Source organism: Stigmatopora nigra, chromosome 12 (genome assembly GCF_051989575.1).
Source record: "Stigmatopora nigra isolate UIUO_SnigA chromosome 12, RoL_Snig_1.1, whole genome shotgun sequence".
Classification (NCBI taxonomy): domain Eukaryota; kingdom Metazoa; phylum Chordata; class Actinopteri; order Syngnathiformes; family Syngnathidae; genus Stigmatopora; species Stigmatopora nigra.
This window is the reverse complement of record NC_135519.1, coordinates 4,258,530-4,284,676: the sequence shown is the minus strand read 5'-3', so window position 1 is coordinate 4,284,676 and position 26,147 is coordinate 4,258,530. Positions and strand designations below refer to the sequence as shown.

The 26,147-nt window shown below is 36.5% G+C and overlaps 1 protein-coding gene across 1 annotated transcript in view; it reads left to right on the top strand.

Moving 5' to 3' along the window:
* Positions 1 to 26,147, top strand: part of eys (EGF-like photoreceptor maintenance factor) — an 82,404-nt gene that overhangs the window by 8,695 nt on the left and 47,562 nt on the right. The window contains exons 8-27 of the mRNA XM_077729412.1: positions 686 to 822; positions 1,563 to 1,726; positions 1,851 to 2,104; positions 2,221 to 2,325; positions 5,092 to 5,214; positions 5,904 to 6,017; positions 7,415 to 7,537; positions 7,692 to 7,805; positions 7,941 to 8,171; positions 8,536 to 8,658; positions 8,747 to 8,860; positions 10,239 to 10,352; positions 10,473 to 10,586; positions 11,341 to 11,538; positions 12,886 to 13,007; positions 14,576 to 14,694; positions 15,316 to 15,575; positions 19,068 to 19,164; positions 19,757 to 19,864; positions 22,284 to 22,435. Of these exons, the coding sequence (XP_077585538.1) occupies positions 686 to 822; positions 1,563 to 1,726; positions 1,851 to 2,104; positions 2,221 to 2,325; positions 5,092 to 5,214; positions 5,904 to 6,017; positions 7,415 to 7,537; positions 7,692 to 7,805; positions 7,941 to 8,171; positions 8,536 to 8,658; positions 8,747 to 8,860; positions 10,239 to 10,352; positions 10,473 to 10,586; positions 11,341 to 11,538; positions 12,886 to 13,007; positions 14,576 to 14,694; positions 15,316 to 15,575; positions 19,068 to 19,164; positions 19,757 to 19,864; positions 22,284 to 22,435 (2,886 nt within the window). The remainder of the gene's footprint in view (positions 1 to 685; positions 823 to 1,562; positions 1,727 to 1,850; positions 2,105 to 2,220; positions 2,326 to 5,091; positions 5,215 to 5,903; positions 6,018 to 7,414; positions 7,538 to 7,691; positions 7,806 to 7,940; positions 8,172 to 8,535; positions 8,659 to 8,746; positions 8,861 to 10,238; positions 10,353 to 10,472; positions 10,587 to 11,340; positions 11,539 to 12,885; positions 13,008 to 14,575; positions 14,695 to 15,315; positions 15,576 to 19,067; positions 19,165 to 19,756; positions 19,865 to 22,283; positions 22,436 to 26,147) is intronic.

Below are 26,147 nucleotides of genomic sequence, written 5' to 3'. Positions count from 1 at the left end.
GTAGTTTTCCCATTCAATGAGAAGCAACCTACACAGCATTATTCTTAAAATCGACATGGCTATTATGTTTTTTACTCTACACCTGACATACGTTTAACTGACTAACTGACACAATGATGGAAATACATGAAACTAGTGTCCTTACAATTGTGTTCCACATCTTTATTTAAGTATACAATCAACAGTTGAACATAGTAAAGCATTGACAAATCTGCAGAAAGCGATAATAAGTCATAGCAGACGTGCCTTGGTTGTGGAATGGCAAATACATTTAATAGAAGTGTCCTTCACACCATTCTTTGTCTGTGCTGAGCTGTGAATAACAAGTAAGAAAAAGCAGTCTCAAAGAAACTTCATGAGTATAAAGCACTCTATCTGGATATAAACACTAATCACATATACGTATGATATAAAAACATTTTGTCACTGGCAATGCTATTTTAAATGTCCAGTTACTAATGCACATGTCAAATGCAAGATATTTGTTTTTTAATTGCTTCTAAATGTACATTTGCATGAAAATGACACGCAAATCCATAGAAATTTTATTTTTTGCTAATTATCCCGCGACATGTAGACAAGGTCATAAAGCAGGGCCAGCCAACCTTGTCGTGATTGGATGATGCATTAATAACTCTGGATGAGGCATCAATTGTTGTATTTAATATCCAATCTCCTCTTACAGGTTTCCTTGGCAAAAATTGTGAATTGGACGTAGATGCTTGTGCTTTTAATAACACGTGTCCACCCAAGACTCATTGTTTGGATCTTTCTGATGGACTTAAATATACCTGCCGGGTTCCTTGTCCCATAAATCTCCAGGTGGGTCAAATGTCTTGGTATTTCATATAAATATACTATATTATGGCTTTTTTTGGAGTATTTCAGCCATCAAGAAATAGTGACTTTGAGCAAGGTCTACTATTCTGTTTATTACCTATGTGTGTAATTAAAATAAATTTTGAAAAGGAAATTCCTTTAACAGTAGTCCATCATTAACATTTTCAAAAGGTAAAATGTCTTCAAAAGGAATGGGCTTCAGTCAATTCAGACTTGAATTTAAGGAATCCTTTGTGAGAATGTCTAACTAGAACATCTATGTCTAACTGCAAGAAACTACAAAAAGATGAATAGACCATTGGGGAGACTTCGATGACAGATTTTTTTGTCCGTGTTGAATGGCTTGTCTTCAGTGTTATGTATGTAAACCTTTTAGCATTTAAAAAAAAAAAACATGCACACAGCATGACAGACTTTTTTTCCATTCTTTTTGTTAGTGAGCTCCTGGGAGCTTTTGCCCTCAATGGTCATTGATCTTGTCTTGTAAGACGTGATTTAGATGCAACATGAAATAGCACGGATCAGTATTCATGAGTATCATGTCCCAGTAATGATGCTCATTTTCCGGCTGTCAGGAAGAAAGAAAATATTAGAAGCTGTAATAAGAAATAATACACTGAGCCTTGACCTGTGCAATGTTAAATATCATATACAATACAAAAATATAAAGATGATCAACACACTTTCTAGATGTATCAAACTTCTTTCTCTTCTTTCATCAGCCATGTGCCAATGGAGGTCGTTGTGTGTTGAATAGCGGAAACAGCTATTCGTGTATTTGTAGCCCTGGCTGGTCAGGGCATAACTGTCGCACAAACGTCAATGATTGCGTGCAACATTGGTGTCAAAATGGTGCTACTTGTGTGGATGAAATCGATGACTATAGGTGAGTGTTACAATCCCAATCATCTTTTTGTTACCAAGGTACTGTGGTGTCATATATATGCCATTAACTATCCTCTCGTGTCTCAATTAAAATGGTTAATCATTTACTATACAAATTATTCCAGCTGCCTATGCCCCATGGGATTTGATGGTACCTTTTGTGAAAAGGACATTGATTACTGTGAGGACCATGACTGCTCCGACCATGGCGTTTGCGTGGATCAGGTGTTGAACTTTACCTGCCGTTGCACTCTTGGATTTGAAGGGCTCTTGTGTGAAAAGGAAACAGATGAGTGCAATGTCTTTCCATGTCTAAATGGGGCAACATGTGAGGATCTCATTGGTGATTATCAATGTCACTGTCCCTCAGGGTTTGAAGGTAAGATAACTATTTCTGTGTCCAAAACCAACATTTAAAAAGTGATGGATTAAGTTGTCCATTACCTAAGTCCAACCTCATGTGTGTTTCATTTTTATTTTCTCCATATTCTGCAGGAAGGAGATGTGAGGAAAATGTAGACGATTGCTGGTCATTGCCTTGTCTCCATGGTGGCTTATGTATGGACCTAATAAATGACTACATTTGTGACTGTCCTCTTGGTAAGTGCCAACTCCATGTGTATTATTATTAATCATCTTGACAATTTAAAAACATAAATAAATACAAAATGTCAATTTTTGCCTCTGGTACATAGCCAGCCATAAATTGATGTTTTATGTTTAGAGGCTTTATTTCCCATCTGTACTCTTTATTTCAATGGCTAATGCCATTGTTAGTTCAGACTGTTGTTTTATGTAGATGCTAAGACTTCCATAATAACATGAATACAAAATATATTGCTTTAACTAAGATACATTGATGTAATTTAGTCAAAGGTCAGGGTCACTTTAAGACCTTTCTTTTGGATTAATATTGTACGTCTGGAATTATGTAATGCAAGTCTGGACTTCCAGGTGGGCATGAAATGTAAACAAGGAATTTAAAACAATAAGGAAAGACTTTAGGTAATGTATTCCATAACAAGTGTCCTAGAAAGTATCTCTAATCAACTCATAACAGAAGGCTATTTTGCATTCTACCCTAAGCAGCCGGTTTGTCGTCTCCTTCTGGAAAGAAAATATTTAATCACCACTTGATTGCACCAGTCACATTTCTGCTTCTAGCACTTGTTGGCATTTTTCAGTCCAATGTCACATTTAGTTATAGGCAATAAAGCCTAAATATAAAAATAAAAAAATAAAAAATAGAACAACACCTGACATGTTTAACATACTAGTTATACTTTATGTTTAGAGTATAAATTCAATCTTTCTACTGGTTTGTTGCTTTTGTATTTAGTTTGTTACTGGAATACATTGTCACTGGACAATAAATTCATGGTCATAAAAAACATTAGCCAGGTTTTACCTTTTACTTGGTGTGTTTATGACATTAGCAAAAGACCAAATGCATCACTGTGAATTATCTGCCCTTGCTAATTTCCTGCATTTTGACCAAAATTAGATTTCAGCAAAAAACAGACCACCAATGTGTGAGTACAGCTTCCATTACTGGTTTATTACACGGACAGATTTATAGACAGGTGTTTATAATGTGCTTATCTTTTGTTCAGAAACCCAATAATGTGTGTGCATGCATCTGTGTCTGAGGGGGATGCTCGTTCCTTCCTGAGAAATCAGAACACATGGCTGTGTGGTCTAAGTTAATGAATTATATTAATTTAGTTTTATGGTACAATGCTCTATTGTTTTTGTCTTTTGTATGTCAAACCACTGTAGGGCAAGTACGGGAGACTCGTTTAGTCTTGTATGCACACGAATAATTACCTATTTACATTTCCCAAAGGAAATTCTTATGTTTTAAGAAAATGGGCGTAACGTACTAGGAAAATAGCATAAGTAACTGGATTGTTAGACACGTATTAGTTTATCAAATGATGTTACTTACCATCCACTGATTTTCATCTCATGATTATCCTATAAAATATTTGCTCCAAATTGTTGAAAAGGTCATAAATTTACCCCTAAACAGCTAAGATTGTATAAATGTTTCTCTATTGTTTTGTAATCACCTTCAATATATTTGACGACAACGCTCGGTGAAATAAATCAGGGCAAAATCTTTTTTTAAGTGGCACTAATAAACAAGTCTACCAGCCTCAGCGGTCACGTGCAAACTGTAATATACACCCGTCAATGTTAATCTTCCTACCAGCAGATGTATAGTGAGTCCCGTGGATGGTATTAAAATGGCTATTAAAATATGCTGACTTGAAAAACTAGAGACAATAAGACGTGAATGTAAGTGCAAGTTTACCTTTAATCGATGCGCAAAGCAAAACAGCAATTCGGGCCTGTTTTACATTTTTTTTTAGAAAGAATATCATGACTTAAGGTGCTTATAATTGAGCTGAGATGCAAGTCAGACTGAACAGTGTGTTCCATTTGATGATTGTGATACTAAAAATGTGACATTCTTTCATGCGCCATTACCTGCCGGGTGAATTGCATGCACAATTGGTTATTAAGCACTTTAGGAACAGTCTGTGGGGACAATAGTTGGCTATTACCAAGTCCAGGTAATATATTACGAAGGGAAAAAGATTGGCCAGAAGGTCAAATGGTTTTGTTGCATACAGCTTTTTACGGAAAAGAAAAGTGCTTATTTGGAAGGTTTTAAAATCCAGGGAAAACTAATTGATCTGGTACACTTATTATATCACATTTTACAATTTCAACAGTTAACCGTGGACTTAAGAGAAATTAGTGAGTAGCCAGTATTTTTCAATGTACCCATCTATCTAGCTACCTGTCTTTCTGCCTGCTTTCAAGAGTCATTATATAATTAATCCATTCACAATAAAATTTAAAAGGTAATTTAAGAACGTATAAGGTTATTTTGAATGCTTCCCATTCAAAAATACAGTCAAGGATTTTGCCTTTTCCAGATTGTAATGTTAAAGCTGTTCAATTTTGAACCCACTTGGTTCATTTTAAGATTTCCCTACTAAATTTAGGACTGGGTCGCTTCGAGAACTTGCCAACAATGGCCTTACAACAAAATATATTGACTTTGCTTTCTATCAATGGCATGCAGATGTCCATTTGGTGCCTTTGATAAATGTGATCTCCATCGGTGAGGGAAGTTGGGTCACTGTCAATGAGACGCTCAATTAACATAGTGCATACACAGCATCGGGATTACAAGGGGAGAATCAATAATGCATGAATGTGCTAAAAGGCGTATTCTCCTTATAAAACACAGTCATATAGTGAGTGCATACTGTACACGAATCTTCTATGTATTGCACATTTGGATGTGTTTTGAATTTTAAATTTTAACCACCATCTATATTGTCATTACAGGATTCAAGGGTAAAGACTGCTCCATAGATATCGACCTTTGCATATTAGGAATGTGCACCCAACATACATTAATGTGCACAGAAACACAAGATGGGCAAAATGTATCTTGTGAATGTGAGAGAGGTATGGAAAGACCTTCAACGTAGTACACTTTGAAATGTGTTCATATTGTATTTTTTTATTGAATTATCATATAGTATGTGCTTTTCCCTTTCATTTTTTTCTTTTAATGAGCTTGCAGGTAAGGTTTCTTAGTGTACTTTATTAATTACACAACTATATCTGTCTTTTATATAATATTAGTGCCAATTAGAGCATGTGTTTGCCTCCAGGATTTGACTGAATGTGTGGGCATGTGGCTAGACCCAAAGACATTATCATACTGTGCATACAACTAGACTTTTTAAGCTTATGGTAAAATGGATGTTGGCAGTCAAAAGCTCATATTTCTACTTTTTCTACTCATTTAATGGACGTTCATGCAACCAAATTACCATCAAAGTGACTTTATCACTCATTTCACATGATCTAGGCATAATACATATGACATAATGGAGATGTGATTTCTTACATGAATGAAACTGGCCGCAAGCCATACCGCCTCTCAAGGACACACACTTTAGATTTTGCCTTAACTTAGATGTGCCAGTTGGGCATTAATATGTATGCCAGTTTAATTTTGTTTACATATGTTTTAGAATGGATTGGCAATTATTTAACTGCCGTACTTACACAAAATAATGTCGATGGAAGGGAATATTGGAAAATGTGTGTGCCTTAACTTACTTTGTTTGTTTTTACATTATTTGCAGGTTTTGGGGGGTCTTTTTGTGAAGTCAATCTCAATGAATGTGAGTCAAAGCCCTGCCAGAATAATGGAGTTTGTGTGGATGGTACTGACCACTATGAATGCTTCTGCTCTATGGGTAAGTGTCCATGTTTGTCACAGTTAGATATGTAGAATATCAGGATATAATCTTTCAGATAACTTTCAAAATACAACTAACAAAACAAATGATATATTTTACTCCACACCTTGACTTTCACACATTTAGTCTGGTAAGAAATGGACAAATGTAGTTTTAAATTGCAAGCAATATACACTGTTTGCACACAAAATACACACTTGCATCATTATGTAGAGCCCTTTTAAATTTCAGCAATTTTCCCACTCATGTGGTCCAGTTAGCCTTACTTAAGAGTCATAGTTGTGATTAAACCACCATTGCAGGTTAAGCCATTTATGCATGCTTAATGAAGTCAAGATAATTGTAAAATGTTATGACTCATGGAGAGCTGGAAATCGGTTCCATAGTCTGTTTGAGAAACCATGAAATGATGAGTATTTGACCTGCATCGATAATGCTGATGGTCCAGCATTCGCCATGGCCCTCCTGTAGTTGCTATGTGTGACAGTGCTAATGACAGTCATTTTGTAGCGTGACCATGCACTGCAATAAATTTATGAGGGGGGATCAAATGTTAGAAATGGTGGCAAACCTTTTCACGTCATGGCATTGAATCAATTAGGACATTTGAAAATGTGCAGAAATATTAATCGAGGAGATCCATGCATAAAATTACTGGCCTATTTGGTCTTTGTGTCAGTCACAAAATCACAATGGGGTGCCTATTCAATATACAGTATATTAATACATTTGCCCCTATATTAGATTCCAATCAGACAGAAAACCGAAAGATGTACAATAAATTAAAAAGAAGTACCTTAATTTCGTACGTTATCTAAATCTTGAGTCTGTCAAGAGTGAGGCAGAGTTTTTGGTCAGGTTCTGGGAACTTCAGGGATAGGTAAGATTGACCTTTTGAAAAGAGGTTTTGATCCACTGAATACGGGCACCCACCTATACTTAAAAGGAGAAAAAAATAGTATTTTTTTTACTAGCAGCTTGGTGCAAAGCATGCTTGGAATGACAAAACGATTGGACTTTGGCCAATGCAAACTGCGTGTGTGACCCTCCCATTCCCCTCTACCATGGCTTTGCCATGATCATTGAGATGGTTTTAGAATCTAATGAATATGATAATCAGAATTATGCATTGAATGATTTGATTTCAATAACGATTCAGAGGAGTTGATGACATTGACATCCACATCACTCGACAGCTGAGCTGAGTATCCATCTTCTCGCACATTGTGTGTTAGTGCCAAGAACAGTGTTTAACCTTGTGTTCAAATATAGACTTTTCAATGTCATACTTAAGATTAACAAACATGTGTATGTATACTATATATACTTTGCATCTTTATAAAGGATGGTGTTTACTGACATTTTCACACCGTTTCTATTTCTCTTCAAATCAGGGTTTGCAGGAAAGAACTGTGAAATCTATTCTAACGAATGTGACCATGGATACTGCACCAATAATTCTACATGTATAGACTTGGTTGGAGACTATGAATGCAAATGTATGTTGGGCTTTACTGGTGAGTTACCTAAGATTACTATGTCATCCTTTTTATTATTAGAGCACGGCTGAATTTGTTGACCATGACTTCAAAATTGCTGATTCTTGAGTAATTGTATTTTAAAAAGGATCATGACTGAATTGTTGGGCTTTGAAATCCCATTTTTTTCCAGGTAAAAATTGTTCAGTTCCTCTCTCAGAATGTACCAATGATGTTGAGTACTGCAAAAATGGAGGAACCTGTTTGAATGGCATAAGTGGGGAATTACATTGCATTTGCCCACTAGGTATTTATAGTACTTTATTATGAAGAACTTCCATTAGCCCAGCATATATAAGTGGAAAGTCTGGAGGATGCTGTCCAAGGGGCAGCAACTCACATTCAACATTCCATCATTAATCCCACTTTTCCCTAATGCCAGGACACTTTGGGAGTGACTGCTCTTCATCTGTAAACCATTGTCTGTCAAATGACTGTGATCCCAACGGGACTCTCCACTGTGAAGGTCTTGCAAATACCTACATGTGTGTTTGTCAACATGGCTACCATGGTTCACAATGTGAAACACCCATTGACCACTGTGTGGATGGCTTGTGTCAACGTGGGACATGCGTCGATCTTTGGAGTGGCTTCAAGTGTGCTTGTTTTCCAGGTAACTACGTTGTGCAACAAGCAAATGGTTTCAATTGAGGCTTGACTTGATTGAATTGCTATCATAGCAGAAATAATCCAGACTAAACACATGGTGCATAATACATTTATGACTCTTTATGTGGTAATTATCTAGATGTGACTTCTGTTAATGTTTAAAATGAAGCTAAAATTAAACAATTTGCATGTTACAATATGCTCTGCTATATGAGTACAGTTTCTATCAGCATGTCTCAGTGGTAAGCAACAACAAATAACACATTCCATCAATGACTAATTTTGTTACAATAAATGTTCACTCCTATTTTACATAATGATCCTGTAAAATTGAGTTTTCAGGTTTTTTTTTCTAACTTTCTTTGCAGGTTCAACTGGTCGTTATTGTGAGCTGAATATAAATGATTGTGGTGGTAATCCATGTGGTGTCTTAAGCATTTGTAAAGAGACTCTGGACGGCTACATTTGCTTCTGTGCGCCTGGATTTGTTGGTGCGTCAAGATAGTTTTGTTGCGTTGTGTGGAATTTCATTGTTCACTCCACACATTTGTTTTCATTGTTCCCTGTGATGCTTCATAGGAAATAACTGTGAGATTGAAGTAAATGAATGTCTCAGCCAGCCGTGTAGAAATGGCGGGTCCTGTATTGATGATGTCTCTTCTTTCAACTGCCAATGCCCAGTTGGATTCAGAGGTAGTACACAGTTAGTATGAATATTTTTCATTGTTTTTCTTCTCCCCCAAAGCTGAATTATTTTTTTCCAGTAAAATATTTGCTTTTCATTTGACTTAGTATACTATACATCTCACAACTAATATACAGTAAGTACACAGGCATTCACCCACACTATATTTTTCTAACTTCAAGGTACTCAAAGTACTTTGACACTGTCTCCTCATTCAATTACCGCTGACAAAGCATCGGGATCAACTGGGGGGCTCCAATCCAATAGAATTTATAATACCACTTCCAACATAATCACATACCTTTTGTAAATGTAGTATATCCCTCCAATAAAAAGCTACTGTATGTCCCTACTGAAATCTTTTTAAAAAGTGTCGTTTTCTAAGTTCAATTTGGATTCCAAGGTGGCTCCATGATCACATAACATATACATAAATCATCTGTGTGATGGGACCATGGTAAACCCTAACCGTAATCTCCGAAATAGCCAATGCCATTAGTAGTCAATAAGAGTTTAACAAGTTGACTTACGCAAACTGTAAAAAAAAAAAAAACCTATCTGCTAAATCACTAGTAAATTAACTAGTAAATGTAATTGCCTCCTGATGATGCCAGCAAAGGAAAGTCACACCGTACTAATTGTCCTTATGGTTTGACATTTTATCTAAGTAAAGTCGTTAAATGACGCTGTACTCCCTATTGTTAATGGGCAACATATTCGTAACGGGATGAAGACGAGGGCACTTAGTGGGATTTTTGGCAAAAAGTGTTACAACACAAACTATGAAGTTGTAATTCCTACATCAGGTATTAAGATTGGAATGCCATCATTTTGCTCAATGTGACCTCAAGACTGTGGCGCAATCATAAAACCAATTTGATATGTGACGTGTGGGGAATAGAAGAAGTCATTAAACATTTGTAGATGCATTATTGACCACAACTTTTGCATGCATCACATCAGCACTCTCAATGCATTGAGGCTTCTGGTTATGACAGTCGATATAGAGCATGGGAGCTTAACTTTTATTATACACATATACAAGTCTCACCTTGAGCATTAGTGGCAACAATACATAAGTTAAGAAAAAATAACCCTTTATGATTACATTTAACAATCAAAATCCCTACTCTTCAAAGTTCATCACTGAATACAGTAAATCCACACCATATTTCTGTCACTTAATATCATAATCTATTACTGGAAACTATTATAGTGTGAAGAGTGTATTCTAGGTGCAACCAGCGTTCAGATTTAATATTCTATGCCGCATTTCAGAGCTCAAGTGTGCTTAACGCCAACTTAATTCAGAAGAGGAAGACAGTGAAAGAGTATGGATCTATCAGAAGGACTATTTTCTATTCTCACATATGTTTTTCCTCTTAGGCAGCTACTGTGAAATTAGCATCAACGAGTGTGTGTCGTCCCCTTGCATGCACAATGCCACTTGTGTTCACCTTGCTCATGGCTATGGATGTGTATGTGGATCTGGTTTTACAGGTTTGTAAATGCACGTTTTTCTTGTGTGTTGTACTGTGTTTGTCAACACATTTTCCAAATGAATTTTTATTTATTTATTATGAATTCAGTACATTATTTCTGTTTGTTCCTTTCTTCAAGGAACCCGATGTGAAGTTCCCATTGATGAGTGTACTTTGTCACCCTGTAAAAATGGCGGCACATGCATTAAGCAGCCTGGTAATTACTTCTGCCAATGTCTGCCCCCACTTAAAGGTAATAAACCCTTAGACAATAGACACCTTAGAAAAAAAAAAGAAAATACATTCAAGATTTAAAAAGAAAATCAAATATTTAACCGCACATACTGTTTTTCAATTTATTTTTTGTTCGTTTTCTAACTGAATTTAATAATGCAGATGATTCATCAAGATTAAGGTTTCAACTGAATGTGTGGTTTAAGTGTCATTGAATTATGATATGATTGCATCAACAATGCAAGTGCTTTAGGCTAATGTATGATGATTAAAGTAGGTCAAGCATTAAACACCATATAAAGAGCAATGAGGCTAAACTGTTAGTAAAAATTCAGTTATACTCATTAGTAAATTGTTGCAACAGTTACTCTATTTGTTCATTTATGGGTGCAATGATAAGGGATGGAATCAATTTCTTAGTTTATAATTTGTTCTTAATTCTTTACCCCATGCAGGTAAAATGGTCTTTTAGGAAAATGTTAGGATACTACTAGTACTCTAGTACTCCCCCCATTATTTATCAGGCACTAATATTAGAATGTTGTATTTGTACATGTTATTCTGTAATCATGCCATCATTAGAAAAACAAGCGTGCTCTAAATTGCTTGTTCGCAGAAGAGATAAAGCTCCCATAATAATCAAACAGCATTGAATCTGTCGCAAGGTCGAGTTCAAAGAATCAGATAATAAGGGGGCAGTTTTTTAAAATCCCAAGATCTGCTATTTTAACTCTATTTCAACAAGACTGTATTCTTCTGTGTATTCACCCCAGGTCGAAATTGTGACTTGTCCCCCTGTGAAGCCAGTAATCCCTGTGAGAATGGAGCCTTGTGTGTGGAAGAGTTAGATGAGGACCATTACCCTTTGGGCTTCCGGTGCCGCTGTCGACCAGGATTCGGGGGTCCCTATTGTGAAATCAATGTGGATGAGTGCAGCTCCAATCCGTGCATCAATGGATTTTGCTATGATGGTAAGAAAGTTGAAAGATTGAGAGAGCAAGAGAGAGAGAGAGAACATGAAATTGAATCAGTGTTGCTTGAATTAGTCCAATTCAGTAGTAATGTTGAACAAATGACGCTAACATAGATGACATTTTCTGTCCAAGTCTATATTTCATAACTACAGGATTTACTGCACTTTTACATGTAAAATATATACATTGCAGTAATGTATATTCAACTTTTTAATGTATTATTTTCGATCAGCAGTGTTTTTTCCCTTATTCAGATGCACAGCTGAGTTAATTTCATGATCTACATTTACACATTGAATGTTCCGTTTAAAAAAAATAAACCAAATCCGACATTTTCCATGGCACAAACTTGTGAGGCTAGGGTATAACTTTATTGTGTTCCTATACACCCCCAGCAAACTGTCTGCACTAACCTTGATTGCAGCCAGTTTGGGGGGGCCTCTAGGAGCCACTGACCCTGCGCTCAACACGAACTAGTCCCATCCCCAGGGAGAGGACCACAGAGCCATAGAGGCTCAGATGAGTAATGCTGCTGCCACCCATGACCAAAAGCATTTAATGAGAGTAATAGTGGCTACACACAGCAAGACAGAGTGACAGCATAGATTACCTGGTAAATCTTCGGGATAATGAAGAATCCTGGGACCCTGACTAGGGACGTAATAAATTCACTCCGGAAAGAAGCGCAATTATCTCTGTCACTGGCTAACTGAGCATCAACGTTGTATGCGGGAGACGGCGTGCATGTCGCATCTCTTGTTATTAGTAACAAGTAGAAACACATTAAAAACTAAGGAATATTTTACAGAGTGGTGTAAGAAATTGGATCTTTTGAAATGTGAAAAAGATTCCTCTTTTCTATTGCTTCTTATTGATTTGCTTGTAATGTGAACTCTGCTGTGTGGCGACACATTTTATGCTTTCTTTCCTGGCTTCTATGAAGAGAAATGGTTGGAAGTGAAAGGGGTATTAAGAGGGAAAAAAAGAGGGCCATGGGCCGTACATGTTGAGTAGAAGGGAACTACAATATTTAATTAATTGAAAAAAAACTGAATTTCGTTTTAGTAATGTGTAAGAAGGGAGGAAAAATTTAAATAAGATTGTGTATATGTAAAAATGGTTTGGAATAATATAATAATATATAATTAAAATAAATAAGACTGAAATGGCTCATGGGTTAAGGCCTGCAAAGATGCTTATTATGCCAATATACTTTTAAACAGTTACTATTGGCAATGCTTACTATTAGCTTTGTAGAAATGGAGTGATATCTGCTGAGAATAGTAGATAGTAATTGATGATGCAAGGTGATGTATTGTAAGTAAACTGCTGATCTTGTTTCAGTTGTAGATGGCTTTTATTGCCTTTGCAATCCTGGCTATGCTGGCCTGCAATGCCAGAAAGACATTGATGACTGTGCGAACAATCTGTGTAGTAGAAACTCCATATGTAAGGACCTCCATCTGGTAAGTAGATTTTTTCTATATATATGACCATATAATGGAGTGATAGCAAATGACTGCAGGCCTGTAATGAAAATGTGTCTATAAATCAGCAAAGTTGGCAATTTGAATTGCAGATGGACTCGTTTGATTCACATAAGGTTTTTCCAATTGTCTGTTGACCTGTGTGGTTATTATAGGAATATCAAAAGGGATAGAAAATGTAGTAGCATGCATTTGTATCCTGTGCATTGCCATTTTCTTGATTTTTCTTAGGATTCTGTTTATAATTGACAGGATCTCTTTTCTTTGCACATAGTTTAAGACTCTTGAAGTCCAAGTAGCCTTAATTGTCTTTTTTGTTCTTAGTACATGGCTCTGTCAATCATTCCCATGCTTTGCATTCTTCTGAAAGTCAGCTGCAATAATATCCAGGTTTTATCAGGCCTATCCGTATTATCAACTTGAAATATTTTACTGGAATGTATTAAGTATTTTCTTGGCCTTTCCTAAACTCATTACGAAGACTTTTTGCTGCATAGCCCTGTTTACAGCCCAGCCAACGCTGTCTCCGAATACAGTGTCCTATGGAATTTATATTTGAAAATTGCAGTCCCTGAAGGTGACTTAGCAGCAAAAATGAGATTATATTCTCCTGCCCAGGGTAACGAATCTGAATATCCTGGAGGTAACTAATTTATCATTAGACGAATTCACCCAACATCCTCACTAACACCCAGCAGTCACATAAGGAAAGTTTTAACAGTACTGTCCCCTTAGCAAACACATTACTGATTAGAATACTTTCAATCCAGGACTTTTGGCCACAACATCAGCAATGATGAATCCTGGGGAAAACAACTTTGACATCACAGGTCCCTTGTGTATAGTGTACTCTAAATTAAACCAGTTGCATAAAACATTAATCTTCCGTGCTCTGATTAATTGTACTAATGGAAATTATGATGAAATAAAGGACACGTTGTTCTCATGCTGTTTTAGACACGGGGAAGAACATAAACAGATTAATTTATGTGTATATATGTGTATATATGTGTATATGTGTGTATGTATGTATGTATATATATGTGTATATATGTAGGTATGTATGTATATGTAGGTATGTATGTATATGTAGGTATGTATGTATATATATGTATGTATGTATGTATATATATGTATGTATGTATATATATGTATGTATATATATATATGTATGTATGTATATATATATGTATGTATATATGTATGTATATCTATGTGTATATATATATATATATATATATATATATATATATATATATATATATATATATATATATATATATATATATATATATATATATGTATGTATGTATATGTATGTATAAACATGTATATATATGTATGTATGTATAAATATATATATGTATACATATGTATGTATTATGTTGTACATTGCCTTCTGGGGAAATGTATGCCAACATTTTTATGTTAAAATGTAACAAAGTTAAATAACCATTCCTAACAGATGCATTCAGACAACTGCAAGGCGTGTGTCCATTTTTCATGTTAACCAAAACACTTATTTTTTTGTTGTTGCTGTGATGCAGAGTTACGAGTGTGTATGTCACACCGGTTGGGAGGGAGAATACTGCCACCAGAAAACAGATGAATGCTTGTCACAACCTTGTAAAAACAACGCTACTTGCACTGCACTCAATGGCTACAAGTAGGTACATGCAGCAGAGGTATCAGTCATGTAGTAATCGTAAAAAAATAACGATGCTATGTCGTTTCTTTGGCAAACGACGCAATGAATATAACTGGCAGATAACACAAATGTTTCAATAGTGGGTTAGCCGTGTGGAAAAAGAAAATACCAGTGGATGTATGACTCATTGAAACTGCTTGCGTCAAACTGCTTCACAAGAGAAAGGAAGAGGGATGGAGAACAATGGGTGGAGTGTTTTATTACTCACTGCCACCAAGTGGAATAGTTACCAGCTGCTTGAGTACAGTAAATCCAAAGCACACACTTGCGCTCTCTTTTTGTTGCGATAGTAAAATTGGCCAACGAATACCTACGTCAAGGCCACTCTAGCAAATGGGCCAATGTGAGTACGGGTGCTAGAAGAATGGTTATTTCACTGTTGAAAGTTGCCAGTTCAATCCCTAGTGACTTTTAAGAGTCTTCTATGCAACTCCATGATAAACGGAAGCTATTTACATTTTGGTTTGGGTAAAATTATTGGACTTAAAAACGTTGAATCACCCTGAAAACCCTGAAAAGTATATATATTTTTATTGTTTTGTTTTTAAGTCAGACATTTCTCTTTTTGGTGTCTCCTAGGTGTATATGCTCACCAGGATGGACGGGTACGGACTGTGCTGAAGAAGTGAATGTGTGTGAATCTGAACCTTGTCCAAATGGAGCTCGGTGTCAGGGGTCACATGTACCTGGGGATTTCTTCTGCACCTGCCCCCCCTTTCTCACTGGCCCATTGTGCAATCACCCTTATGAGCCATGTGATGCGCTCCACAATTCCTGCGTGCACAACTCCACCTGTCTGACACGCTCTGATGGAACGGCATTCTGCAAATGCCCAGCTGGTGAGTGCAAAATTGGCCTTATTTCATTTTTTTTTAACAAATTTGGTTAAACTACACTGATAGTTTTTCATTTATGTTCCCTGGTTAAATTAAAGTAGAGGTAGAGTTCCGTTAGAGCTGTTTTATCTTATTTCAGAAGTGCAACATCTTTTTCACTCCCACCCATAACAGTCAAATCTATGAGACACCTGTGAACATTTGGCACAACACACACAAAAAAACTTTCCTTTCAAATGCGTCAGACTTGTTATAAAGAAAATACAGATAAAAACCAGCACATGCAGGATTGTCCTCCTTTATTTTGTCAAACTGAATCTACACCCACATTTTTTTCTGATCCACCCACTTGGTCATAATTTGCAATATTTTGTACATCTTACCATATTTTTCTTTTTTTCTAAACACATTTAGACTCTGGTTTGACTGCTAACTATACAAATATTTCTTTTTCTAGTAGCCCAGCAAATTTGCAATACATTTTCAGCCTTTGTAAAACAATGTTAGGCAACGTTTACAAAGCAGCAAACAAAGAAATGTTTATAATAACATAAAAATACATTATGGTTGATTTGTTGACTTCAATCAATCTCCAAAAGACAGATTATTTATATCATAAAGTAAAAAAAATAAACCTTTATGTTGATAAGGATACATTTTGACAGTTATAAGTTGATGCTTGACACGATGTGTGTGTGTTCTGTGTAAAATGCCTCTATCATGGCAAAGAGGTGATGTTTTCAGATATAAATAGAGAGGCTAGGTGGTTTCTGAAAGCTTCCTTGGAGAGGAATAAGAAATTAGGTGCTTGCTGCATACATTACACAAGTACTCTGCGTGGGCTCACTCGTTTTCACTTCACACAAGAATGATGACTCATTTCTGCCATTATTATTCAACCTATATTCGTGCTATCTGCTTAGTTTTTTTGGGAACAAAGCTAAAAGGACATTTTACAACATTCGATTATGTCCTTTTGAATTAATAGGATGATTATTTTTTATTGAGTTATTATATATATATATTATATAGTGGGTTTTGTAAAATGGGAGGAATGTGCCATGAGAAAAGCAACCTAAAAATGGTGTCCGCATCCTAAGTGCCATAGAATGGCTCATTGTTTGTTTTGCCATCCCTCCCAGTTTCTATGTTATTGTGACATGGATAATGGTCACTTCAGTTTATTGTTGAGAAGTTGATTGCAAAAACTACATTGCTACTTCACCCTATAGGCATTACACAATGGTCACTTTCGAGCACTCTAGCTGAAAATGCATATACTCTGAAAATAATGTGTATGGCAGAGCTCAGAGGAAACGTACAACTGGGATAGACAATATAATGAGTGTCATTCAGATTTAGTAGGTTAGTCTGTAGGGCATGAACTAAATTTTGTGATTGTAGTGCAGGAGAGAAACACTGCATAAGCTACTTCATTAACTTTTGACCGCAGCCATAATCACCAATGTTGAAGACCATCCCACATGCGCTCACTGACCACAACATTAGATGTAACAGCACCAGGTTTGAATTTTGATGATCAATCTTTTTTGTTAGGTTAGTTATGTAATCTATTTACGCTACTGTTTATCCTTCATTAATATTTTTGACTCAAACCAGATAAGCGCTGTCCATGGTATGCTGCTTTTCTAGTGCACATTGCAGCCTTCTAATGAGTGTACAGCAGCAGGAAGTTAATGACCCGGAAGCAGAACAAACTGAAAAGGCTATTGTAAGGGCAAATGTCAGAGTGAGGGTTAGTATATGACAAGCGTGACAAATTAAACAATAGATATCTTCTGAAAGTTAAATTAGTACTATTGTAATGCCTATTATTGCATCTCCTCCTGTGAATATTGAAGTACCCAAAATATAGTAGGCAAATTAGTATTATAGTAATGAATAATGAGCTCTGCCTTAAAATAAAGAAGCTCTTTTTGGGGGGTGGTGTGGGTAAATCCTTTTTCACAGCACTGTCCTTTCCTTCTTCCATTATGTCAAGACATTAGAGATTTTAGAAACCATTATTTCTTCTTTGCCCAGATCTATTTTCGATCTGATCAGACCATAAGGACAAATGTTGCAGTCCAAAGCAAATTCACAGTCACAAAATGAAGACATCAGTCATTTTTCAATTGAAACGCCTATCAAAGTTAGCTGACTGTCCACCGGGGATTACCCTCACTTTCTATTTCCTACGAGACATTCAGTGGCTGTGGCAGCCATCTCATAGGCGAGCTGCGACCACATGATGGAATGACTTTGCGAGCTTGTGCCTGCACTATCTCTCTCGGTGCTGTCAAAAAGAAGCCTCCAGTCAGTGCTTAGTGGCACAAGATGCATTACATTGCAGTGACATTCCAAATAGCCCCCCCGAGGTGTACCGCCATTGCCGTGACTGACACGCCAGGTTGGGAAACCTGTGCTGTCCCATAATTCACTAGATTCTGCGCTCTTTGTTCACCCATGAAACCACTCTCATTCCTACGTCCCAAGTTATACAAAACTGTAACCTGTCACAACATTGCAACAGGCCGGTGTATTCATTTTATTATAAAAGAAAATATATTGTTTGATATCCATTACAGTTTGGGCTGGGTTCAAAAACATAATGATTTATTGCTCCGGGGGGGAAAAATGGAGGCAATCCGTCGACTGCCACCACACCCACAAAATGTAGAGTAGTCAATCTTTGCTTAACAGAAATGTCTACAGGCTTTCCTGGTCGCGCTCGGTAAATCAATGAAACAATTTATGATTTAATCATGCTTTTGATAGTTTTGCTCATTAAAAAGGCAATCCGCTTTATTTGGGGCATCACATTTTTATTGTGTACAGCAATATTTCTATCTAAGATAGCAACAGCCTGATCATATGATTAATTTATTATATAAAACAAATATATATATACATACACATATATAATAGTCAGAAAAAAGACCTCACACAGCAGCATACTGAAATTGAAATTAACCTCCAATAAGATTTTAACTGGTATTGTATTGAGTTTAAATCAATTCAGATTTTTTTGTGTTTTTGGACAGCACTGAAGGAGAACATTAGAGACTGACCCTCCTTTTTATATCAAAACTCCTTCTGATCTGCTTAGCCAAACTGCCCTGAACCCCCTAACGAATCAGGGCAAAAGAACCCATGGGTTTTTAGGCTCTCCCTCTTGCCCCAACTTAACAAGAAGCACCCCCATCTTTACTTTCCTTATTCCTAAAGACATATGCATAGAGTGGCCCATTCATCCGCCTTTTTCCCAAACCGCTAACCCTCAAACCAATCTGTCCGTGGCACTGAAGTATTATTAGACTTACACGCTCTCTGAGGAGAAACCGTATGTGCAAAGAGATGGAGGATGAGAAATGCTACAGGGGCTACTAGTTCCATTAAAATGGTCCTCACCAGGGCCTTGGTTATCATCGACCCTGACGTTTTCAGCAATGTGGGCGGGCTCACTGATCCACGACCATATCCTCTGTCTTTTAGGATTTGAAGGAAGCCAGTGTGAAACTGACACCAATGAGTGCAGCTCTAATCCTTGTGGAGACCATGGCACGTGCATGGACCGGGTCAACGGATACAGGTGATAAGTCTCAGTTTTTTCAAAAAGTACAAAACTACATGCTAAGCTTTTGCTTGCCATATTTTATGGACTAATGGTCAAAACATAAAAATGTTCTGAAATGTATTTTACACCAAATATTACCCTTCCACTAGATTAAGATAAATTAATGTCAATGAGATGAGTATTTGTTACAAATGCGAGTTAAAGACTGTTTAAATGCTATGTAGGTTAAAGAAAGTTGAAGAAGTGGCTGAGCTGCAGTGCTATAACATTGAAGCCTGCTCAGCTAAAGGAAGATTACAGTAGTCAGCATTAGTACTGCATGCAATGCTGCTGGCCAGTCACGTCCTACAAAGAGAGTATTGGCACTTTTGCGACTATGACTTTTGAACTGCTTCTTGTTGTTGTTGGTTTTTTTTTTTATGATGCATTTTATCTATAGTGACTGATCATTTTTACATTACGAATGGATAATGTCAAGAGAACTTTTATTTAGAGTAAGAAGTCTTTATCAAAATAAGGAATTGCCTGTATTTTATGTGTTTGTCAATTCACCATTCAACTAGTTGGTTACATGTTTTTCTGTTTTTGTTTTGGTTGTATTTTACAGCTGTGTTTGTGAACTGGGATATTCAGGGCTTTTCTGTGAGCAAAACATCAATGAGTGCTCCTCAGAGCCTTGCCTCCATGGTGGTACTTGTCAAGACCACGTGAACAAGTAAGAGTAGAAAAAAATGTGGAACTGATAACAGCCTGTAGTCAGGGGAGATGCAGAGGTACATTTGCCTGACTTGCTGTTAATTTTCTGGATGAGCGAGGGAGCCAAACGCAGAGGAGGGAGGCAGTTGTAACTAAAGTTTATTGACGGGTTTGAGGGTATGCAAATCTGTAGTAGACGAAGCAGGTGGGGTGTTTGTTGTGTGAGCAGGTGAGCAGGCTGACAGATGGCCCGGCAGGCATTCCGGCATGCAAACGATGTGGGATCTGTGAAACTGAAACCAAAATGAGCTCTAACTGAATGCTCGAATCAAATAATCGGGAAATTGAAATGTTGATCTGACAATGAAATGAAGCCAAAGAACGGCTTACATATGCTGTTGAAGATGATCATCTGCATCAGATTTAGTTAACTGTCCAATTGACACACCTGCTCAAAACATACACATCCCCATATTCACTTTGCAAGGAGCATTGATTCCTCTATTATTCAATTTTAGTGGGAATCGCCTTGCAACCGCCTGGCAACAAGTTTACAGTGTAGTCTGCTATCCACGCAAAACCATATGAACAGCCTCCACTACAAGGCAACCCTACAGGATAAGCGGTACTGAAAATATGGAAATTTATTTTAAATGTGTAGCCATCTTCCTCCATACATAGTGTATTATCTGTAAGATGCCGTTCTGAAGACGGAGAGTTGATCAGCTGGAAAATATCATGTACCTTTAGTCCGTCTTCAGTCCAGCGCTATACTACTGCTTCTCTCTGCCATGCCTAACGAGAGCCCCGGGGCTTGTGAGCTTAGCTGAACAGACGGATAGGAGCAGTCCCAGGGCCAATTTGAGTCCTAAATGGTTTGTCTCGAGTTTGTCTCCCATCATGCGTTGGCTCCCTTGTGACCCAGGCCTACTCAATACTAGAATGCTCACCTTATTGCACAGTTCGGTGTGTTTTAACCTCCACGCTCACTATAGAAACAACACAACACGCTCACCCTTATCTTCATCTCACTGACACGCCAACTGAATAAACTGTTGTACACTGAGCTGATTCAGTTTGTTCTGCAATGTGTTCAACAGTGTCTTTTCGCTTCTGCACACATTCCTATTAACCTCTTATCACACGGTAGGCATAGGCAAATAATACAATGTTATCAATGGATACAGTTTTGTTTCATAAGAAGCTCAAAAGCAACGTTGGCTGGCAGGCAGCAAAGCGAGAGAGCGTTAATCACCAGGGTACTGTTCCTGACCAGTTGAGCCACAATTAGAAGGTACGGTGCTTTTGTGTCATATGAAAAGCATCTTGCATATCAGGAAAATTGGGTATAATGTTGCTGATTTTATGGAGACAAATTATACCATACTTATAATATTATTTGGATTTCAGACCCCCTATAAATAGGGAAGCCATTGCCTTAGAGACGTGAGGTCAAAAGATATTAGAGCCACTGACAGCTGGGGAGAGGGATTTGAATGGAGTAAACTGCATTATCAGACTCATTAGGCTATTCCCTTCAGTAATAAGTCATCAAGCATAATTCAAAGTGAGTTGCACCATGGGAAACTTAATTGCTGCTATATTGTTCCTGTTTGAATGAAATGCCAGTCAGACATGAAAAAATGACTGTTTATTCCAAAGTTTCTCTTTCTATTCAAATAGCTCCATCAATCGTATGCAAAATCTATTATCCTAAGAAAAGATTTTGCCAACCATTTATGAAAGATTATTTGTTTCTGCTCACCTTATTTTTTATTATACATGTATCCATGTCTTTTATTTATTGTATGATACTGCTTAACTTGTTTTGCCTGTAATTTGATGAGATAACACAGTAATAATCGAATTATACTCCATAACAGTTGCTCTTAAAGTGCAATTTACAAAATAAATGTTAACTTTAATTGAGATTATAGTTTAGTTTTCCATTTGCATATTAAATCCACATTATTTGTCCACCTGCTAAGCTATCATCATTTCTTTAATGCCAATGAACAATTACTTATGACAGGGATGCCCAAAGTGGTCCTTAAGTGCCACTGTGGATGCAGGTTTTAGTTCTAACTGATTCAACACAGACTAAAATAAGCTACACCTGACTGCCATTTACACTTCTACAACACCTCATTGATACAAGACTGGTGTCCTCTTCACTGGCTAGAAAACCTGCACCCATTCGCGGCCCTTTTTTTAAAATAATTTTCCCACCTCAGGCTTAATACTTGGGGATATGTCGAACTTGTCCCCTGCCTTAGTTTTAAAGAATAGGCTCCAGCACTCATACAGGGCTTTGGGAGATAAGAAGGAAAAAGGATGAATGATTTGTCATGAAAAGAATTTGAATTCTGAGAGCATGCTCAACTCCTCCATTCATCGACTTCGGTGATTGCCTGATAGCGTACTTTTTTATTCCATAGGTTTGCCTGCATTTGTCCTCCTGGTTATTTTGGAACGGTGTGTCACCTGAGTGGGAAAGACTGTCGAATTGTACCTTGCCGGGAAGAGGAAGAGGGTACCTGTATCAGCGAGGCGGGGGCTGTCGGCTGTATCTGTCAGCCAGGATACTCAGGTATATATATCTTATTTTCCATGGTGACAATGAGAAATAAATAGAAGAACTGAAAGGCTTTTCACAATTGGTACAATTGGGAGAACTGACACAGATGTGTTAAAACTGCTTCCCAAAACTTTCTATTAATTGGTCTGCCTGGGGCAGATGGAATGGTTGCTTTTTGAGAGAAACATTCCTTTTACCCGTTTGCTCTATTAGAAACTTCTCCTGATTCTAAGCTCCTTTATTTAATCAAGCTATTTAGTATCAGAAATCCTATAGTTGCTTCACTTCAATCCATTCGTCTTCTTTTCCTACGAGTCAGATATTGAGCTATTTTAGTGCACGTGTGTACGTGTTTTTTTTTCTACTGAAGCCGATTCCTGTCACCTCCCGGGAAGATTAATTTCATTTGTCTTCCGTATTGTATCATCAATTTATCCTTCCTCAATTGAGAGAGGGGGAGAAATCTCTGAGGTATTGCGACTCTAGAGAGCACAACCTGACACGCATGGCCCAATTCCCACTGAAGCAGCTTTTATTATTAGGCCTGCGAACACTATAGTACAAGTCATTACTTTTTCTGATGCTCTAAGTTCATGCAGGGAAACAGGACTCCCCAAGAGAGCAAGCATCCAGAGAATGTGTTCTGACTTGGCTCAAACCAACTGGAAGTCTTGCAAGTATTCTCTCTATAACTTTCTACTGCAGCACAAAAAGTACTGTGCTTGATAATAGGTTTTTTGGAGAGTTCTTTGATGCTACTTGGCTCAATTTGGAGTGTTATTCTGAATTAATAAGTATGTGTCAAGTCTATTTGGGATGAAACGTGGAAATTTGATTCTACCACATGATTAAGGTTTCTCTCTGCTACTGACATCAGGAAAGCACTAGATATTTTTTTGTTGTTTTTGTTTTTTTGCTTATTAAATGCCAGAATCAATTTAGGGGCCAATAGATGAAGCTGTTTACTATTAAATGTGTGAAGGCGTTATATGGTAGCTTACTTGGATGCAAATATACAATAATGATAAGGTTTTTTTACGTGCATTGCATCCTTCATTGGATTGTTTTTGGTATGAATTAGCATATTAATTTTAAATTTTGTTCGGTATGAAAGATTAGCGTCAATATATTTTAAAAGTTATGGTTTTGGATTTTGGAATATTTGCATTTTTTTTAATTGATTTAAGACTTGGACTTGAGCATTTTTTCTACTGTGAAAAAAGAGTTAAGGGTATGATGTTTGAATGAATCAAAGTTTTGGATGTTGTCATTTGTCAGATGCTATTTTTTTCTTTTTTATCCGTCATTAAGGAGCGTGTTCCCTTGAGTGATAGTACAGTACAATCAGCACAATGGAGTATTTTTTTCTCAGTCAGCACGCTGTTGCATGCTGATGATGTTGCAGTGAGGCTCCAGTGAATTTGCACTGCTGGATGAACATGACAATTGAGATATGGTCATCAGTTGAATTATAGCAAGTCTGCACTTTTATGTTGTGTTAGAAATACGACTGTGTTCATTTTTTAGCCTGAAACTTTTGAGTACTGTAATACACATTACTAATTTTATTACATCATGGAAAAATGCAGTGTTAAAAATGAAATAATGAATTAATAACGATATATATCAAATCATTCATGAATCTACCCCACTAGAATTATAAACCAGAAATCCATTCATCAATTGCTTGTATAGATATTATAATACATTTTACAATGATTGGTTCATCTAATTCGCTGTATTTGTTCCTTAAGGAGACCTGTAGAAAATGTTTTAAAGCCTGCAGTAGTGTATACAATCTCTACTTTATCCTTAATTCGGTTGCTTATGTTTGGGTGGAAAACCGCTGATTAGAGTTAATGCTGAGGAGAAACTGAAGGATGTTTCTCTGTATGATAACTAATGAGGTGTCGGTAATGATTTGGCTTGTAGCAATATTTTTTTCCCCTTAGAAAGTATTAAGGTATTTTTTTTTCAGTTGTAGAATGTTAAGTGAGCATGAGGGAATTTGAGGTTAAAATAAAAGGTTGCAAGCAAACCTCGAAATGCTTCATTTGATATAAAAGAGGGACAAAAATGCATTCCAATTACGCCTCACTAAGAAATTACATTTAGAGGATAGGCTGTAATTATTTTATTTTATTTTTTATTAAATGCACATGATATTCCATTCATGAGAATAGAAATTACAAAACGAGTCGCTAGTCTTTGAAGGAAGATCATTTATCTTAAATCAAATCTCATATATCATATTTACTGACTCGTAAAGGTAAATAAATGTATTTTTTATATCTTTTGTATGGATACATTTTAGGTAAAGGTATAAGACACAAGAATTATGCTTTACTCTAAGTAAGGCCTTCAACAGAGACCATATTGTAATGACTATATTACTTGTTATAATTTCATATTCTAATTTGAGTCGCTACAGCAAATTGCCTTCAGGCTGGCTTTAACATCCTAAAAAAAATGTTTTTAAAAATGAGACCCCGAGGCGACCTACACAGAAAACAGTCAACCCACAACACACAATCTTGTTAAAAAGTACCTCCTTAATATAAAATTAGCACTTGCACATTTGCTATGAATTTTTTTTATTCTGTCTTTCATGTCAGAGTACATAAAAATCAATACAAGATTTTATCTATGAAAGAAAAACACACGTCTGAATGAATTCCATAAGATCGCAACTCAGATTTTGCACAATATAATTCCTGGATTTCTTTAAAAATCATAATTAACAAATCTTCTGTTATTGTGAAAACGAAATAAAGCAAAAGATAAGATTTATTTTTCTTCTTTCATCCAGGAAAAGTCAGTCACTATATTTCTTTCTTTTTTAATGAAAGGGATAAAGAAGAAGAAAAAAAATCATCAATACAGTTAAAAACAAAGGTCCAAAATGCAATGTGACCTGCCTCTTTTAGATCTATTGGAAATAATGGATGAGCCTGACAAAGCAGTTTACTGCATTAATGAGATATACAGTTCAACAGATAATCATTATGTACTTTCGTCAAGGGCATCCACCGTATAACCCATGAGTAGCAATAAAGGATTAAGCAATATTTATTTATTCATTCAGTTTGACAAAAAAATCCACATACTCAAATGTTTTTTTCACAAAGGCCAAACTGCACTCAGATGAAATAGTGTACTTTCCACTGGAATGCATGCATTATATTATATATTTTCAGGTTGTATTCTTGCTTACATGCATGATTGCTGAATTTCAAATAAGAATGACCATTAAGTAAATACATCCTTGAGTTCCAAAGTATTTGCAGATATTTCTGTGGATATAATGTCCAGATATGGCCATGTTTTTTTGTTTTTTTTACCTCAAGGTTTGACCTTACCATACAACAGATGAAGCATTCCTATTGCTATACTTGACTGCCAAATTGTAGATTCTTCCATTTTTTTTCCGATGCTGAACTAAGAAGGGCATCAGGTCATGTGTCAAGTTGAATGTTCTCTTTGGTTCAAATTGTTATGCAGTCAGAAAGATTGTCTTCTGAATACATCTTTTCAATAATTCTGGTCATTTTCTGCTGCTCTCTTTTGGATTCTTGACAAGAAAACTGAACAATACTTTGTTGGGGCTCTCTTGCATAGTTTTTTGTGTGTGTGTGTGAAGTACTATTACATTTAGCAGATATTTTTGAGTGTCTATCAATATTTGCATTTACAAATGCACTCTATTTACCATAGACACCATGAT